Source organism: Pseudorasbora parva, chromosome 20, assembly GCF_024679245.1.
Source record: "Pseudorasbora parva isolate DD20220531a chromosome 20, ASM2467924v1, whole genome shotgun sequence".
Taxonomy (NCBI): domain Eukaryota; kingdom Metazoa; phylum Chordata; class Actinopteri; order Cypriniformes; family Gobionidae; genus Pseudorasbora; species Pseudorasbora parva.
Window position 1 is genome coordinate 2,545,256 of NC_090191.1, and position 20,354 is coordinate 2,565,609.

General features: G+C 40.0%; 2 protein-coding genes across 4 annotated transcripts in view; both read left to right on the forward strand.

Annotated features, from left to right (window-relative positions):
• Nucleotides 1–11,347, forward strand: part of LOC137049246 (zinc finger protein 658B-like) — a 47,614-nt gene extending 36,267 nt beyond the window's left edge. Inside the window, exons 2-5 of one of the 3 annotated variants that reach the window (XM_067427739.1) lie at nucleotides 7,405–10,046; nucleotides 10,413–10,506; nucleotides 10,741–10,835; nucleotides 10,973–11,347. In XM_067427739.1, coding sequence (XP_067283840.1) covers nucleotides 7,405–8,975 — 1,571 coding nt within the window. In that variant the 3' untranslated portion in view covers nucleotides 8,976–10,046; nucleotides 10,413–10,506; nucleotides 10,741–10,835; nucleotides 10,973–11,347. Of the gene's footprint in view, nucleotides 1–7,404; nucleotides 10,507–10,740; nucleotides 10,836–10,972 lie in introns of all 3 variants that reach the window. The other 2 variants (XM_067427740.1, XM_067427738.1) reach the window with 2 other exon arrangements.
• The window catches only part of LOC137049965 (zinc finger protein 91-like), a 284,608-nt gene that overhangs the window by 176,618 nt on the left and 87,636 nt on the right, over nucleotides 1–20,354 (forward strand). The gene's annotated exons all lie outside the window — the stretch shown is intronic.

Here is a 20,354-nt window from a genome sequence, read left to right on the forward strand (position 1 = left end):
AATTCAGTGTCACCTATCAACCTGTAAGTTTTGCTGCACAGCAATGAAGATACTCTTTACAAGACGTATTGTGTCCTTAATAATGGCATCAGAATGCAGCCAAAGCACATGATGGTAATAAGAAGATGGCTATAATTAATTGTAAATCATCCAAAATAAATGCCATGATCATTACATTTTATACAGGTGTTACTATATTGATTTTGTAAAAGGTGATCAGCAACCAAATATTGATAATATGGAAGTTACTGCCTTTTGCCTTGGCATGACTCCACATTTTTTGCAGACAATACAAAGGCAGAGTGCCGTAACTTCAAAATAGGGTGTGTGTGTGTGTGTGTGTGTGTGTGTGTGTGTGTGTGTGTGTGTGTGTGTGTGTGTGTGTGTGTGTGTATTTTGTTATGATTTTATTGAATGCATTGTTCTTGTATAGTCTTTTGCTTTGGAATTTTAAGAGCAATAAACATATATTGCAATGTTAAGGAATTAGTTTTTTTCATTCAGATAATTAAATCAACATGTATAAATTGCTATTAGGCAATTAATGGGGAGATAATCGGTAATCGAATCGAATCGTAACCGAATCGGACAGGAAAAATTAATCGTTAGATTAATCGATGCATCGAAAAAATAATCGCTAGATTAATCGTTTAAAAAATAATCGTTTATCCCAGCCCTAGCTATAATATATATTTTTTAAATTTCATATGTTGATTATTAAAAAAAACAGCATACTACATAATTATTACATACATACATAATTAGCCAACTACATACCGTATTTTCCAGACTATAAGTCACACTTTTTTTCATAGTTTGGCTGGTCCTGCGACTTATAGTCAAGTGCGACTTGTATATCAAATTTAATTCATACTGACTGACAAGAACAAGCCACTACCTGTCCAAAGTTTCACTCATGTTTATGCTTATAACTTTTGACTCCTAAGAGCTAGAAACAAAATACTTTTTTCCTCTGATTCCTTGGCTCAAGCCGATTCGATTGCTATGATGTCAATTTCCGGTATGCAAATTTTCCCGCCATTTTGAATTTTTCCTGAAAAACCTACTTTTTCGAACTCCTCCTAGGCCGTTGTTCCGATTTTCACGAAAATTGAAACAGATCATCTTCAGACCATGCTGATAAAAAGTTATGAAATTCAAGTTGATTCGGTAAATCGTTTTCAATAAACGCGCAAACAAATTTTACGTAGTGGTTGCAAAAACACATTAAAGGCTATATCTCTGTAACGCTTTATCATATTCAAACCAAACTTGGTAACTGTCATCACAAGCATGACTTGAGGCAACATGCAGTGTTTCGGCGCAGCGCCATCTACTGGTACGGAGATACAAAAAATGCTTATTTTTGCTTATAACTTCTGAACCATTTGTTCAAAAATCATAAAATTTGGTCTCGTTAGATTCAGGGTGTCATGCCAAGTCGACTGATATCCAATTTTACCATGTCGGCCATTTTGAATTGTGCTAAAATGCTGTATTTTATGAACGCATGAACGGATTGTCAAAGCTGTCAAAATTAACGTGTTAACGCAAATTCATTTTAAAATTAAGAGACCCCTGCAATATTTTCTTAAATCAGCATCTCTACAAGTATGGAAGCCATTCCATTCCAATGTCTGTTGAATTCCAACACAGGCACACCTCATTCTACTGAATGAGGTGCTGATTAGGTGATCACTTGAACCAAAACTTATTTAATAAGGAAAAGTATTAAAAAACAATTCTGTGGTCATCACTATCCTCTTGCAGTAGGACCAGCTGGATGGCAAAACAGTGCTTGTAGTACATCAAAAGTAATTGGAATAAAAAAATAACTATTGACCATGCCAAAACTTTTTAAATTCTGTTAAATTCTGGCTTTATTGGCAGAGGGATACAGTGAGCGTAGAGTTGATTCCATCCTTAACTTCAAAGATGGTGGTTCATAAGAACAAGGTCAAGTCAAGCAGCAGACATTTGGGACAACAAAGCTACACACCGGCAGAGGTCGAAAACGACTCTACACTGACCGGCATGACCGGCAACTCATTCGAATATCACTCAACAACCGTAGGATGACATCAAGTGACCTACAAAAAATGGCAAAAGGCAGCTGGGGTGAATTGCACTGCGCGGATGGTTCGAAACAGGCTCCAGGGCTGAAGCTAGAAAAAAGCCCTTCATTAATGAGAAGCAAAGAAGAGCCAGGCTGAGGTTTGCAAGAGACCATAAGGATTGGGCTGTAGAGGACAGGAGTAAGGTTATCTTCTCTGATAAGTCAAATTTTCAACTTTGTCCAACACCTGGTCGTCTAATGGTTAGACGGAGACCTAGAGAGGCCTAGAAGCCACAGTGTCTCGTACCTACTTTGAAATTTGGTGGAGGATCTGTGATGATCTGGGAATGCTTCAGCAAGGCTGTTGTCCTGGAAGAAAACTTGCTGCTCTGACAGTGTTCCCCAACTCAGAGGACTGGTTTTAATAATAACAAGGACAATGCAGGACAATGCTCCATGCCACACAGACAGGTCAATCAAGGTGCGTATGGAGGACCACTAGATCAAGACCTTGACCCTGATCAATCTCCAGACCTGAACCCCATTGAAAACCTCTGCAATGTGATCAAGAGGAAGCTGGATGGTCACAAGCTATCAAACTAAATCTGAGCTGCGTCAATTTTTGTACCAGGAGTGGCATAAAGTCACCCAACATCAATGTGAAAGACTGGTGGAGAGCATGCCAAGATGCATGAAAGCTGTGATTCAAAATGAGGGTTATTCCACCAAATATTGATTTCTGAACTCTTCCTAAGTTAAAACATTAGTATTGTGTTGTTTAAAAATGAATTTTAACTTATTTTCTTTCCATTATTTGAGGTCTGACAATACTGCATCTTTTTTGTTATTTTGACCAGTTGTTGCTTTTGGTAAAACCAGAGAAACTGATAATTTGTCTCTTTGCAGTGGTCTCTTAATTTTTTCCAGAGCTGTACGTATGTGTGTGTATATATATGCAGATGATGGCCAGGGAGGATGATGGGAAATGTAGTGGTGACATGGTGGATCTGTAACAGTACCAGGAAGGTAGGCGTGTCCTCACCCCATATATAGACCAACTGTGGCGGGAGGGAGGGTGCTCAGGTGAAGGGTAGGCAGACGACACAGGAACCAGGGCGGAGCTGATGGAGAGAGGACTCATGGAGGAGACAGGACCAATGACTTCAGGGGGCCGACTAACAGGTGCTGGAGCAGGTGCCAGTGGAGGCCACAGTCTTGCTGCAGAGCCAGAGAAATGAAGAAACAAGGCGAGGGCGGGTCGATGAATGACCAAGATGAAATCGGAGGGACGAAAGAATTATCTTGAGGGTCGCATTGTTCCACGGCACCTGGTCTGCAAGTTCGAGGAACTTCTTGATATATTCATCGATGGGTCGGTGGTCCTGGGAGATGGAGAGAAGCAGATTGGCTGGGCTCTGTGGGATAAGGAACATGTCCATTGCACTGTGTTCTGTTATGGGTCCTGTCTTCCGTTACGGAAGCACACTCAGAGACAGAGAGAATGCAGTGCCAGGGTGATTTATTGACAACACGGTTGGGATGAGGAAGGGACTAAGCAGTCCAATCTTAAGAATCTTTCAATGATGTGAGAGCATGGATGGAGAGGGATCAGTCAAGAAGCACAAACCTTGTTGCAACTATCTGGAACACTCAGAAAGTCTGGAGAAGGGAGATCGCTGGAAGTAAACTTAGTTTGCACAGTTTGGTCACTTAGAACATCGTCTGGAGAGTACGATAAGTGTCACTACACACAAACGAGACCGGACCCCTGACTGAGGTGAGGTGTGTGCTTAAGTAGTGGCGGCTGGGTATGTAAACAAGGTGCAGGTGTGAGTGATTATGAATTGCATGCAGGTGAGGGTGAGGAGGGATGATGGGAAATGTTGCAATGACATGGTGGATGTGATAAATTTTCCTGGTCATTTCATACACTTATACTGCCCATTCTTATTGTTTAGTCTCAGTGGTATTTGTCTGTGTGCAGTGTAGTCAGTCTTCCTGCGGGAAGCTGCGCTGGCCAAACCGGCGATATTATTTAACTTTCAGGATAATGTGTTAAGTGTGTTATGTGGGAATGGATTGTGTTTATTTTAATTATAAATGGGGAATGGATTATTATTGGATGGCAAGTAGGGGTGTCCATGGTTAACCGATTAACCGTTAAAAATTGCGTAACCGAGTGAAACATTTTGCTCGGTTAAGTGGTGTCAATGACGTGCTTTGAATTTAGTTGTAATATATTTTTGCACCACTAGAGACCGCCAGAGCGCTCCCAGACATTTGTAATATCCACAAGAAGTCATGAATCATGACCAGCTTTCTAAGGCCCCATTTACACTGCATGGTTCAAGTGACCCAATTCCGATTTTTTTCCTCTCATGTGGCACAGATCGGATATGACATGTGAACGCATAAGCAGGAAAAAAACGCATGAATTCCGATATCCTCAGATCGGATTCAGGCCTCACTCATATGTGGTAATAAATCCGATATGATTCGGATGCGTGCATTAGCGTCTGCCGTGTAAGCGGTCAAATCGGATATTCCTCAGTAAATGCGAGTCGTACGCCATTGAAAAAAGGACGGAGTCGAATCACGTCAACTTAGGTGGACACAAACTGCGATCCAGTGTTGCCAAGTCCACGGTTTTCATGTGGAATTGGGCTACTTTAACACAGTTTTGAGTTGTAATTGGGCGGGTTTTGTTGTGAAAACCTGGCGACCCCATCAAAGGCTCTCCTCTTTTTCTCCGCCTTAAAGGGATACTTCACTGCCTTTTCATGTTAAACTATGTTATTCCCTTAACTTAAACGAGTTAATACATACCTCTCTCGTCTCAGTGCGAGCACTTAATCTCTCTGACGCGCGGTGACGATCTGATAGCATTTAGCTTAGCCCACTAAGCCCAGTTCATTCACTATGGTACCAAACAGAGATCAAATTAGAAGTGCCAAACACCTCCACGTTTCCCCTATATAAATACAGTTACACAAGTAGTTGAACGATCAAGTATGGTGACAAAATAAAACGTGGCGCGTTTCTAATCGGATTAAAAAGGAGAACTATAATGTATGGCGGAATAGCACTTCTGAGAGTACTTCGGCTCGGCGCAGTAAAAAGTCCCGGCCGAAACATCTTCCCTCACATCTCCCTATTGACAGAAATGAGAGAGTGAGGGGGAGGTGTGAGGAAAGATGTTTCGGTGATACCACGTTTTGTCACCATACTTGATCGTTCAACTATTCGTGTAACTGTATTTAAATAGGGAAAAGATGGAGGTGTTTGGTACTTCTAACTTGATCTCTGTTTGGTACCATAGTGAATGAACTGGGCTTAGTGGGCTAAGCTAAATGCTATCAGATTATCACCGCGCATCAGAGATTAAGTGCACGCACTAAGACGAGAGAGGTATGTATCAACTCGTTTTAGTTAAGGGAATAACATAGTTTAATATGAAAAAGTGGTGAAGTAACCCTTTAAGAGAGAAATGTTTTGCCGTACTTTAAATATGTGTGGAACAGAGCAGACACCAAAACATTGTGCAATCATTTTGTCTGCGTCCATTGCATATCGCGCTGTTTTACTTCCTTTCACCGGTTAAGAAAATCTTGGGCTGTTTTTAACATTTAACATTTAATCATTTAGCAGACGCTTTTATCCAAAGTGACTTACAAAAAAAGGGGCCAGTGTACAGTGTAAATGGATATATCGGATACGGGTCGCTTTTGAAAAGATGATGTAAGCGGGTCGTCAAAAAAAATCGGATATAGTCACCAGATCGGAATTGTGCATCAAGACCTGCAGTGTAAATGCAGCCTAACATAAAGCGGGCATAACGGATCAGAAGAAAGAAAGTTTGAAGTGAGAAACTTGTGAGGGACTAGCGAAAAACAGAGGTTACTTTAACTGTAATGAAGAAACAAAAAAAGCTAATCGCGGACTGAAAGCAAGATGGCCAGAGCTGAAGGAACGAGTCCACAGATGCTTGATCTCTGCCGAGAGAGTGTCAAACGCTGTGTGAATCATTCTCGGCTGCATATTTTACTACATGCCCTAATCATGCAGGCGCCCTCGCGGCCACTTGCATTGCTCGTGAACTGGAGCGCATCTCATCCTAATTTAAGGAAACTCCGCGTAGGCCTCACAGACATTAAATATTTCTTAAGAAAGCTTGAAATGTCTTTTAACAATTTAAAACGAAAAGAAATAGGCTACTCTCTGATTATGTAATCCATGAAGTGCATTTCTCTCTATAGGCGCGTTCACTTTACGGAAATGGCTGTCGTCAAATTAATAAACTAAAAATAATAACCCTGACGCACACTATGGTTAATCGAGTATTAACCGCTAAGGGGTTAATAAAAAACTTGAAAACGTGCAGCCCTAATGGCAAGTAGATGAGGTACTTGCTTAGGTATTAAATGTTATATGTACCTGGAAATGGTATAGCCGAAAAAGGGGCAGAGTTTGGCCTATATAAACCCAGGCCAAACCTAAAGACAGGACTTGTTTTACCAAGTCGATGAGTGCTACTGTGATGCCTCAGCAAAACCAAGTAGTTTGTATACTGTGGATACCTGATTGGCTTGTATATAGACCTATATTCTTTTGAGTATTTTTCTTATTTTATTTATTTATTTATTTATTTTGGATTGACAATTTTTTTGGACACTTGTTCATATTCTGCACTGTGGACAAACCTCTCTGACACTGTAAATAAATAGCACCTTATACACAAAAGTGCTTTTGCGAGTGCGCCATCATCTTTACATTCCTTTGTGGACCATATCATTAATATCCAAACCACTTCAATAACGACTGTGGCAGTGTCCTAACCACATAGAATCCAAACATGATGAGTTTGGAAATTATCCTAAAGAACGGAAATGGTTATATTGAGAAAAGATGCTGTGATTAAATATAACCCCTCTTTCTGTAGATTAGTTGGTATAGGATCTAGCAAACATGTTTTTGGTTTTGATGCTTTAAAGGGGTGGTAAAACACATTCTTTTGAAGGCCCGATTGTGTTTGTGGGCTGCACAGTAATGTGTTCATGTTTATGTATATATTGGAGCTGCTGATGTCAGCAAATTTGGAGGAAAGGCTGTAGTTCCCTACCGGACGTTTGCTGTAGTCCATTAAATGTATTTCTTTAAAAGTAAATATCACCCTTTGTTTTAAATTTTGAACGTTGTAATTTTGCAGATGCTGTTTATGCTCAAACAGCAACATTACACACTAGCTAAAGTTAGAAAAGTGAAATTGTGTTTTACCACCCCTTTAAATGTTTTAATATCTTGATGTCTGTTGTTTTGTGCCATTAAACTGGGCTTTTTGTCTCTTTTAGATCTGATGGCTCTGAAAGTGGAGAGTCAAGAACTAAATGAAATGGAAGAGAAAGATATGAATGGGCAACATCATGATTTCATAACTGGAGAAAAATCTTTTAGGTGCTCACAGACTGAAAAGATTTCCTCACAAAAAATCACCCAAACGGCAGGAAAGAGTTTAATTAAAAATCGACACCCTAAAGTCCACATGAGAGTTCACACTGGAGAGAAGCCGTTCACCCGCCAAGAGTGTGGAAAGAGCTTTATTAAAAAAGAAAACCATAAAAAACACTCAAGTATTCCCGCTGGAGGGAAGCCTTACACCTGTCAGCAGTGTGGAAAGAGTTTCACTGAAACAAGGAATCTTAAAGCCCACATGAGAGTTCACACTGGAGAGAAGCCTTTCACCTGCCTGCAGTGTGGGAAGGGTTTCACTCGAAAAGGAAACCTTGAGGGACACATGCAAATTCACACTGGAGAGAAGCCTTTCACCTGCCAACAGTGTGGAAAGAGTTTCACTAAAACAAGGAATCTTAAAGCCCACATGAGAGTTCACACTGGAGAGAAGCCTTTCACCTGCCTACAGTGTGGGAAGAGTTTCACTCGAAAAGGAAACCTTGAGGGACACATGCAAATTCACACTGGAGAGAAGCCTTACACCTGCCAAGAGTGTGGAAAGAGTTTCACTAAAACAGGGCATCTTAAAGCCCACATGAGTGTTCACACTGGAGAGAAGCCTTTCACCTGCCTACAGTGTGGAAAGAGTTTCACTCGAAAAGGGAGTCTCAGAGTCCACATGAGAGTTCACACTGGGGAAAAGCCTTTTACCTGCCAACAGTGTGGAAAGAGTTTCAATTATAAAATACTTTTTGATGACCACATGAGAATTCACACTGGAGAGGCTTACACCTGCCAAGAGTGTGGGAAGAATTTCACTTATAAAGGGAGTCTTAAAGTTCACATAAGAATTCACACTGGAGAGAAGCATTTCACCTGCCAACAGTGTGGAAAGAGTTTCACGCAAATGGGGAATCTTAAAGTTCACATGAGATTTCACACTGGAGAGAAGCCTTTCACCTGCCAACAGTGTGGAAAGAGCTTCACTGAAAAAGGAAGACTTAAGGGACACATGAGAGTTCACACTGCAGAGAAGCCTTACACCTGCCAACAGTGTGGAAAGAGTTTTACTCATACAGGGCAACTTAACGTCCACATGAGAGTTCACACTGGAGAGAAGCCTTACACCTGCCAACAGTGTGGAAAGGGTTTCACTCATACAGGGCATCTTAAAGTCCACATGAGAGTTCACACTGGAGAGAAGCCTTACACCTGCCAACAGTGTGGAAAGAGTTTCACTCAAATATGGAGTCTCAGAGTCCACATGAGAATTCACACTGGGGAGAAGCCTTTCACCTGCCAACAGTGTGGGAAGAGTTTCAATCACAAAGGAAACCTTGAGGGACACATGAGAGTTCACACTGGAGAGAAGCCTTACACCTGCCAACAGTGTGGGAAGAATTTCACTTATAAAGTGAGTCTTAAATCCCACATGAGATTTCACACTGGAGAGAAGCCTTCTTCTGAATGAGTACATCATCTTCTGATCAAAACACACATCAGGAAGATGGAGTAAAACAAGCGATCATATGTAAGCAGATGCATATGCAAAATAACGTGATCATCAACAGTAAACATCATATAAATCAAAACAGCCCATAATGTTACTGAATGAAATGTGGACCCAGGACGAGCTCTGGGACTGTGAAGAATTAGGGGTGTTGATGGACTCCATCTACTCCATCTGTTTGATCATCGCTCTGAATCGGATCTGAATGTAGTCTTTAGCTCTATTCGCACGGGATTAGTATTTTCTAGGGAACTGTGATTTAGAAATTACTCCCTCACATCTAAATTTTGCGTGGCACATTTGCACGGGAAAAGCAAAGCCTGTGATTTTACTCAAATTTACTGACTTATCTCCCGGATATAATGCCAAGACTTGTAAATGTTTTTTGTTATAGATATAGCTGTATGAAATCATAAACGGTCATATGTATCGATATCGGTTTGATAGTTAATAAAAATAATTTTGTTCAATTAGAGAACAGACGCTGCAATTAAAACTGAACTGAGCACAGACTGGCGGCAGGAGTCAGATCTCATTTATAACGAGTGAAAAGCTGACAATATACGGCGGAAGATTCAGTTCTAAAGCTAAATGTAAAAGCGCTCATTTAAGCGAGCTTGTCATTGTACTGTTCTGTTGTGTTTTTCATTAAGAATTGTATTGATATTAATATTTAACACACCATTAAAGCAATTTGCTCCCAAATTGGTACTCACTCTATAGACCCCTTCACGGGTGACGTCACAGGAAAATTCGAAGTTCGCAGTGCGCATGTCGGGGTCAGAAAGTTCATTCCGTCCCATAGAATTGTGGGTCAACCAGTTAATTTTTTTATCAAAAAATGCCTACTTGTTGCGTCGAGAACTGTGAAAATCGCACCAGTTGTGGAGTCAAGTTTTTCAGGATCCCAGCAGGATCTCACCCATTTAAAAAAAAATAGACGACTTCTGTGGCTGCAAGCTATTAAACGGGCAGATTGGGACAATGCTACGATCAAAGAGGCTCGTGTTTGTGGTGCTCACTTCATATCAGGTAAAGTATCATATTCCTTTCTATTGGATTAAACTCGAAAGGCTGGATTGCATGCAGTTTTCTGTACGCTAGCCTATAACGTTAAGCTATGCAGGTTAATAGTTTTGTAATGTTAAATGTCATGGACCGTAAGTTAGCCATTTAGCCGCAGGCTAGCGCCAACATTGTGACAACAACGGTAGAGTTAAGCCATGGTAAGTAAACAAAATGTAAACTGATTTAGTAGTTTGGTGAAGTTTGATATCTGGCAATAATTATGACCTGTCGTGTGCTACAGACTTAGCAGACTATCTTTACATTAGCGCTTTCACTATGATAACAGTAGCTCGCTTTAATGTGTGCAATTCTTTATTTTTATTTTTGTAGGTGAGGCATCACTTGACTCCAGTAGTCCTGACTTTGTGCCCTCCTTGTTTGTGAACACAAAACAAAGTCAGACACCTGAGACAAAAATGTAAAGGTACGAATAAAAAACAAAATAGAGTATCTCCTCACTAGCCCTCTCGAGTCACACAAAGTTCTCTCTCCTTCTGTCTTATATGGTCTGTGGACCTTGTTTAAATTCAAGCAATACTCATTCATGTAAATACTTTGAGAACATTTCAATATCACAGCAATATTGTGCAGGCCTAGTAACTAGACAATGATTAAATGGTTTCACACAGCAGTAATTTTTTCTTTTGTTTTGCTTTAGGTATCACAGGAAAAGGAAGCGAGATGAACCTGACATGCAACCTGCTTATTCCATGGCTGCAATGGAACAAGCCTGTACCATAGATCATTGCAGTGGTATGAATAATCTCTTAAACGCAAAGCTAAAACTAATGCAGTCTAATACACCAGACCCATGGTACCACAAGCTACACCTTCCAAAGTTGTCATCGTTTTCACTGAACTTCTGTATGTCTGTTTGTTTTCTGTTCAAGATGAGGAGGAAGCTGAAGGAGACCGCCCAGTGTCGAGAAAGGAATATGATGATCTTTGCTGTAGACATCATAAACTGCAGGAAGACTACATCAACCTAGAGCAGGACTGTTTTAAATTACGCAGTGAGAATGATGACCTAAAGCATGAATTACAGAAATCCAAATTTTCATACAGCAATGTGAAGAGTAGCATTGGACAATTACTGTTTTTCACTGGACTGACCTCTGTAATCTTTGAATGGGTCCTAAAAAATATGATGTGTAAGTATTGAGATAAGTCATCAAGCCCTTCCTCTAGAGGACCAATTGTTGATGGTCTTGATGAAATTAAGATTGGGCCTCAGTTACATTGACCTGGCACAGAGATTTCATGTACAGTCTTGTTCAAAATAATAGCAGTACAATGTGACTAACCAGAATAATCAAGGTTTTTAGTATATTTTTTATTGCTACGTGGCAAACAAGTTACCAGTAGGTTCAGTAGATTGTCAGAAAACAAACAAGACCCAGCATTCATGATATGCACGCTCTTAAGGCTGTGCAATTGGGCAATTAGTTGAAAGGGGTGTGTTCAAAAAAATAGCAGTGTCTACCTTTGACTGTACAAACTCAAAACTATTTTGTACAAACATTTTTTTTTCCTGGGATTTAGCAATCCTGTGAATCACTAAACTAATATTTAGTTGTATGACCACAGTTTTTTAAAACTGCTTGACATCTGTGTGGCATGAAGTCAACCAACTTGTGGCACCTCTCAGCTGTTATTCCACTCCATGATTCTTTAACAACATTCCACAATTCATTCACATTTCTTGGTTTTGCTTCAGAAACAGCATTTTTGATATCACCCCACAAGTTCTCAATTGGATTAAGGTCTGGAGATTGGGCTGGCCACTCCATAACATTAATTTTGTTGGTTTGGAACCAAGACTTTGCCCGTTTACTTGTGTGTTTTGGGTCATTGTCTTGTTGAAACAACCGTTTCAAGGGCATGTCCTCTTCAGCATAGGGCAACATGACCTCTTCAAGTATTTTAACATATGCAAACTGATCCATGATCCCTGGTATGCGATAAATAGGCCCAACACCATAGTAGGAGAAACATGCCCATATCATGATGCTTGCACCTCCATGCTTCACTGTCTTCACTGTGTACTGTGGCTTGAATTCAGAGTTTGGGGGTCGTCTCACAAACTGCCTGTGGCCCTTGGACCCAAAAAGAACAATTTTACTCTCATCAGTCCACAAAATGTTCCTCCATTTCTCTTTAGGCCAGTTGATGTGTTCTTTGGCAAATTGTAACCTCTTCTGCACATGCCTTTTTTTAACAGAGGGACTTTGCGGGGGATTCTTGAAAATAGATTAGCTTCACACAGACGTCTTCTAACTGTCACAGTACTTACAGGTAACTCCAGACTGTCTTTGATCATCCTGGAGGTGATCATTGGCTGAGCCTTTGCCATTCTGGTTATTCTTCTATCCATTTTGATGGTTGTCTTCCGTTTTCTTCCACGTCTCTCTGGTTTTGCTCTCCATTTTAAGGCATTGGAGATCATTTTAGCTGAACAGCCTATCATTTTTTGCACCTCTTTATAGGTTTTCCCCTCTCTAATCAACTTTTTAATCAAAGTACGCTGTTCTTCTGAACAATGTCTTGAACGACCCATTTTCCTCAGCTTTCAAATGCATGTTCAACAAGTGTTGGCTTCATCCTTAAATAGGGGCCACCTGATTCACACCTGTTTCTTCACAAAATTGATGACCTCAGTGATTGAATGGCACACTGCTATTTTTTTGAACACACCCCTTTCAACTAATTGCCCAATTGCACAGCCTTAAGAGCGTGCATATCATGAATGCTGGGTCTCATTTGTTTTCTGAGAATCTACTGAACCTACTGGTAACTTGTTTGCCACGTAGCAATAAAAAAATATACGAAAGACCTTGATTATTCTGGTTAGTCACATTGTACTGCTATTATTTTGAACAAGACTGTAACAACAAGCACTGTATCAAATATTTATCAGAGCTGGATCTCTGTTATGTCTGTGGTCCTCAAGCCATTAATTAAATGGCCAAATAAGGGAGCTATACTTAAAAATATGCCAAAAATGTTCAAACGACACTTCAAAAAATGCCGCTACATAATAGACTGCACAGAAATTTTTATAGCTCGACCTAGTAATTTGACTGCAAGGGCACAGACCTGGTCTAATTACAAACACAATAACACAATGAAATATTTGATTGCCATCACACCTGCTGGGGCAATTTCATTTTTGTCTCCAAGTGTGGGGTGGACGGGTTTCTGATAAAGATCACCAAAGAGTCAGGTTTCCTGGAACTGTTGGAGCCTATGGATGAGGTTTTAGCTGATAGGGGATTTTTAATACGGGATGAGCTTGCAGCTTGTGGCGCCACCCTTCGTGCCCCTCATTTTACGAAAGGGAAAAAGCAATTGTCTGCACTAGAAGTAGATACATCGAGACAACTGTCTCGGGTTAGGATTCATGTTGAACGAGTCATTGGTCGGTAGAAAAACTTCAAGATTTTGCAAACTGTCATTCCTGTGTCTCAGGTTGATATGTTAGACGATGTAGTGATTGTGTGCGCTGCTCTAACAAACCTTTGTAAAAGCGTGGTTCCCAAATAAGTCATTTAGTTAAGTTTATTGATTAAAGGGATAGTTCACCCAAAAATGAAAATTGTCATCATTTACTCACCCTCAAGTTGTTCCTAACCTATATGAGTTTTTGTTCTGCTAACACAAAAGAAGTCTTTCCTGTAGCTCAATGAGTAGAGCATGGCGCTAGCAACGCCAAGGTCATGGGTTTGATTCCCAGGGAAAGCGAGAATTGACTAAAATGTAAAATGAGTTCCTTAAATGCAATGTAAGTCGCTTTGGACAAAAGCGTCTGCCAAATGCATAAATGTAAATGTAAGATATTTGTAAGAATGTTTTAACCAAGCAGATAGAGCAACCATTGACTACCATAATATTTTTTTTCCTACCATGGTAGTCAATGGTTGCTCTATCTGCTGGTTAAAAACATTCTTACAAATATAATAATAATAATAATAAACTTTATTTTATATAGCGCCTTTAAATGTTACATCTCAAAGCACTTTACATAGAAATACACATAACATTACAGGCATAAAAAAAAAAAAGACAGCAACAAAGTAGACAAATGAATCACATAAAAGCTATCCTAAAATAATATGTTTTGAGTGATGATTTAAAAACACTAAGGGATTCTGCAATCCTAATCTCAGAGGGCAGGGAATTCCACAATTTAGGAGCCAAAGTAGAAAAAGCTGATCAGCCATAGTTTTCAACCGTGCTGTTTGGACAGTTAAAAGACCAGCTTCAGAGGAGCGTAAAGCACGTGTTGGTGTATAGAGGGTTAAAAGCTCACACAAATAATGAGGGGCCAAATTATTCAAGGCCTTATACGTGAGCATAAAAATTTTAAAATCAATACGAAAACTAACAGGAAGCCAGTGCAATTTTTGCAGGATTGCAAATATCATCTTTTGTGTTTAGCAGAACAAAAATAAGTTGTTTGGAACAACTTGAGGGTGAGTAAATGACAGAATTTTTATTTTTGGGTGAACTACCCCTTTAATTCTATTTTACAATCACTTTTGTATATTGTCCAAATATGTAACATTGTTTCTGTTCCAATAAAGAATCTTTTAAGGAATCATATTATGGAAGTGTAACATTTATTGTCACTTGTTTTATTTAAGCTACTGGATAACAAAATTGAGGTGCATCTGTATACAAACAACAACATATATTTAAGAAATAGAACGCATAAGTAAAACAGTATTTCATTAGTCGACACTTGGCTTCTGGCAATGACAAAGAAAACAGTCAGTTGTTTTGACATTCTCTGCATAGCCAAGTTGCTGACTTCCTTTTGATCTGTCCACAACCGTAATGAAAGCGGCAGTCACATCTGGCACAGTTGATCATTTTCCCAAAATCTGGCCTTTCACAGATTTTGCAGACTGACTGTGCCCACAAGGAAGGGTCATGCCTTCTTGTTAGGATCTCAGGCAACACAGTTGAAATGAAGGCATGTTGAGCCTTTGACATATTCTCCTGCAGAAACTCTGCGTTTTTAAAGATACGTTACACTATAACCTCATTTGTCGTCCACAACACGAAGTCACAGTAGCTTAAGTCACTTACGAACATATGTAACTGGGTTTGATAGTAGTACGGGTGTGAATTCTTCAAATTAAAAGACTTGTCCAGACAAAACTGCCTGTCCTCTGCGGTTCCTTGAAGACCATCCTGGTATTTGTACGGACACTTAATTTCTAGCAAACCTTTGCCACAACAGCTGCATTGTACTATGCCATCTGGTGATGATCCGAGGTGTGGCTCAGAAGGCCGCAGCACTAGGCCACAGGAATTTACACTGAAGTCTTGATGGTTTTCGACCATAAGGGCAGTGTAGGCTTGTCTTGCAGTTTCTTCCATGGACTTACCCCAGAGAACTGATGGGACATTTAGCTGTGAGTGATTGTACTGCATTCTCACTCAAGTAGGTATTGCTGATATTGCCAGCTGTAGCCACACGATGAAACCTAGTACTTGTAATTCGACCAGCCCTGTAGGTTTGCCAGTCCTTTGAGCTGGACTGTTGTCGTGTGACAAATTCCAACCTTTCACACTGATGAGGTTGTAAACTATTCTTCAGTCTGTGGACCATTTCCTCACTTTTCACCTGCAATTCTTGTGGTGAGAGTTCCCTGAGTGTTCCATCAAATAAAGCAGTCAAGGGCTCTGGTAAGTTTGAGTGTTCCTCTGTATCAGTATTGCATGCAGTGTCGGTATCACTATTTTCTAGACTTGTCAGTACTGCAGCACAAGGAGCTATAATCTGCAACTCTTGAATGTCAGCATCTGTCAATACTGAGGAAGGAGAAAGACAATTATATAACAATAGAACATTTACAACAGCATTTTTTTGGTCTCTCCCTCAATTTGTATATTAATATATAATTTTAAATGTTTAGTGCACAATCTAGATACTCTTATTTCCATAATGTTAAGATTTACACAAACTACCATAACACTATACAGCATGACATTAATTTATGCATGAGTGTAAGATTGCTTTAGAACAAACTTGATCCTTATGTGACATTACAATGACAAAAAAACTTGGGAGGAGTAAAGAAAATAAACAAAATGAACTTTGGCAACAGGAATCTTATCTGTACTCTGTCAACTATTACATGCCTGTGGCTCTGGTGGTGGCACTACACCTACTCCTGACCGTTTCTGGAAGCTGCCTGTCTAGCCTGCTAGCCTCTTTTCTAGCCTCTTTGTTTTGTGGAAGCTGATTTTCTTTAATGGAGCTGGTTCAACTTCTTTCCTGCTTAAGTCTTTCCACATGCACTCTCTAGAAGTGACTGCTGGTTTCTCTGTCCATCCCATTCTAGCACAGATTTCAACTTTGAATAAAATTGCAGACTGCAGCATGACCCAAGCCTGAAATTAAATCACATATCACATGTCAAACTATTATCCTTCATGTTATGAGTGGGTCTTGAAATTAGCAAATCAGCTCTCATCAAATGGTTCTGCATGTAGGACATACTACTAGACCTACTCCAGATAAGACATAAGCTACAGACTAAGGGTTCGTCTCAATCATCTCCCTAGTTCAGTAGTCAGGGCACTGATAAGTGCATAAGTCAATGATTCCCTGATTAGTGCCCTGACTACAGAACTAGGGAGATGATTGAGACGCACCCTAAATACTAAATACTAATAATACTACAGTGAGGATCATAAAGCCCTGCTAGTCTGTGATTGTGTTTGTGTGTGTCAAGTTTTGGCTGGTTACAATTTTCTTGTTCACCTCTTCACATAGATTTTGTGACTTTTAGTCCACGTCTTTTAGTTTTTACACCATTTATATGCTAGTGCTAGTGAAAAACAATGAACAATATTGTGACTGAACAGTTCTTGTAATGTCAAATTGATATAATTTATTAAATTTTAAATACTTACCCTGCCATGCAGGTGCAATTTGCAGTATGGATATAGCCTTCCCTCTTGTTGATCACAACCTAGGGTTGATACATCGAGGTGTTTTTCCCTTGGCGCTGGCTCGGTAAAACCTCCGCTTTTAACACACAAAAGTCATCGCCTATGTCGCTATAAAAAACCCTCTGGACATGCCCACAGACTACATAATTATAAGCGTCAAGAGATTTGTAGGCTCTTCGTTTTTCGCGCGTGTAAACACTTGGCTTGTCCACCAGATAGCAGTATATGGCGGGCCAGTGAATATTTGGCCACTTGCTAGCGTTGTCTATCCATTCTGTTAGGAGCTCGGGATTAGGCAGACAATGTCCATTAGCTAAAACAAGTTTATTATAGTATTGTTCCCGGTCCTGTGGCGTCAAAGACTGTGCGTAGCTAGACACATTATGCCCGTCATTTTTTCTGACCCCAGGCTGCGCGCGCATCCAACGGTGTTTACAAACATTGAAGGGGTCTATAGTGAAAGTATATAATCTGTGCAGGAATTCAAAACGGTGCGCATTATGAATGCAGCCTCCATTCTTTGTGAAAGATAAAGATAGAAATGAGCACAGGAAACAAAAACCTTGTAAAAATGATATACGATCCACTGAATCCTGGCCAAAATCACAGTAGAGGCCTTTTAATTTTCATATTGCATACTCAGATATTCATACAACAAAATATTCTATGGGCCATCATATTTTTCTGAAAAATATCAAAAACCCTGGCTGTGGCTGGCAACTTTTTATTGGTTTTGATATTTAACATATTAAAGTAAAATGGAATAAAAAAATAAAACAAACCAAACCAAAACAAAAACATTGACGACAGAATAATTTATAGAATAAATACACAAATACTTAATATAGGATCAAGTGTCTTGTCTGGTTCCGTACCAAAAAGATATCATATAGGTGTAATGTCTAAAGGAGTTTCCAAAACTTTAGCTGTCAGATCATGTACCTCTTTCCAAAAATACGAAAGTTTTCTACATTCCCAGAAGGTGTGCGTACTGCGTAATTAATCCTCTATATGGTATTCACGTGCGCGAAATAAAGTCATATATTCATAAAATACATTTCACAAGTGAAATAGTAATTGATCAATGTTTATATATGAGAAAAAGCTTAAAAGCTTTATCATATAAAGTGATCTCTTCAGAAGAAATTTTTGATTACCTAGACTTTCAAAAGACAAACAAAAAAAATAATTATATAAAATATATCTAATTGACTGTATATGCAGCGTTCCCCGTTTCCCCGTTTACCATTTTCCTTGAACATGTTATATGTTAATTTAGGAAAATATTAAAGGGTTACTTCAGCGATTAGCATATGGCTTTGTATCAATTAATATGGCATGTAAATATGGCAACCCCATCAGTGATTCAGTAATCTAGTAGGTGGCTTTGGGATAGGCCTCGTAGGGCAGCGAAGCATTCTGGGAATTGTTGTCTTTCATCCCCATGAGACACAAATACGCTTTCTGTCTTTTCTCAGTCTAGAAAGCACTAAATAAAAAAATTATTTCACATTTCTACCACATTAATGACCCAGTTTAAATACAGATTCACCTTCCCAGCGCTGAAGTACTCCTTTAAACAAAAGTGAACTAATGCAGCCCTGTGGTACACCAGTGCTTCAGCCAAAATATCCAGTTAAACCATCAGTTCCTTTTGTAACCCATTCACCGGATTTAACACCAGAAAGGAAAAGGAGAAAAAATATCTACTTAAGTTTCCCCAGATGTCAAAAGGTCAGTTACCGTTCTCCTAGCTACATCTTCCCATTGTAACTTGTGCCAATCTGTGAGAGTCATACTGGGTAAAGTAGTGTGTCTAGGCCAGTGCTTAGGTTCTATTAACTCATCAGGGACCACAGTGTCATTGCAAAGAAGCATCTTGACAGCGGGAGTTGGAATAACTCTGCCTTCCAGCAGGTCTTCCTCCTCACACGATTGTGCGGTATGCGTCTCGCAACACACTGAATGGCGCAAACACACAGTTTTGACTGCTTCATGCTCAATGTTTTCAAATTCAGTTGCTGCACATTCTAAGCCTGGCTCTGCCCTCCTACGTACTTCCGCTCAATTTTCATTTTCCTTCAGTACTACGTCTGGGACTGCTGTGTAGTCTTAGGTTTTCTCCGAACAAATTTTTACCGGTCCAATCAGCGAACAGAGGGATTGGCTGAGAACGATGACGTTGATGTCGAGCGCTAGTTTGAGATGTAGTTCAGTAATGGCGGCGGAGAAAGATGCAAACTAAACCATTCATTGCATTGTGGCACCGCTGCCGAATATCCAGAAGTTAAAGCCGGAGCAATAACAGTCTTTGCTGGGGTTTGTTGGTGGCCCTCCAACAGGGTAAATTCGGGAAAAGTTAGATTTTCCAGATCGCTTCGTTAGTGATGAAGGAGTTGGCTGAAGCTATTCAGGACGGTAACTGTTTCTCGTGGGGTCGGAAGGTATTGCCATCATTTAAGTTACAGGGACTGGTCAGTTATTTTATTGCCGTCCGTCTCTCACCACACATGTAAAAATCCCCAGCCAAATTACCTACTGCTTTTGACAAACGCAAGGTCGTGTTGATATAACAGCTGTCCGAATCCACATCTCTTGAGTTTTCAACAATATATCACTTCAAAATTCACTGTTTGTAATCATTTTTGACCCCTGCAGAACACCATACGGTTGCTTTGGTGTTATTAGGATGCATTTATAGACTTGTATTTCCTTAAAATGCTGGCAAGTATTTAGAAGAGCAATATATTTCATCACCGCTCAAACAAATTAAAATAAAAGCACTTAACAGGTGGATGGTTTCATTTTTCTGATGATGTCCTCAACCTCAAGCTGTGTGATGATGGAGAAGCAGCTGAGATGTTGGAAGGTCCCTGGCTGTGGATCAACAGACCGGACAGGCAGAGCGGAGGTGCTAAGCAAGTGGATGTTGTCTAATTTGTTCCTAAAAAAGGTCATGAACTTAATGCACCTCTCTTCTGTGGCTTCTGAAAAAGAGTGAGTTTGCGGTTTGAGGATGTGATTTATAGTGGAGAAAAGCTTCTTGGAGTTTCCAGGGTTATTGTTGATGATGCAAGAGTAGAACTGTGACTGAGCATCTCTCAAAGACCTTGCGTAGGCCTTCTGATGATCTCTATAGGCTTGCCTATGAACAGTGAGTCCTGAGAGCTTGAGACGCCTCTCAAGTACACGCCCAACCGTCTTCATCTTCCGCAGTTCGCTGGTGTACCAGGTGGTAGAAGGTACACCACTAGAAGGTGACCATTCTAGTTTTGACAGGTGCGTGAAGATCTAGAAGGCTGCTCA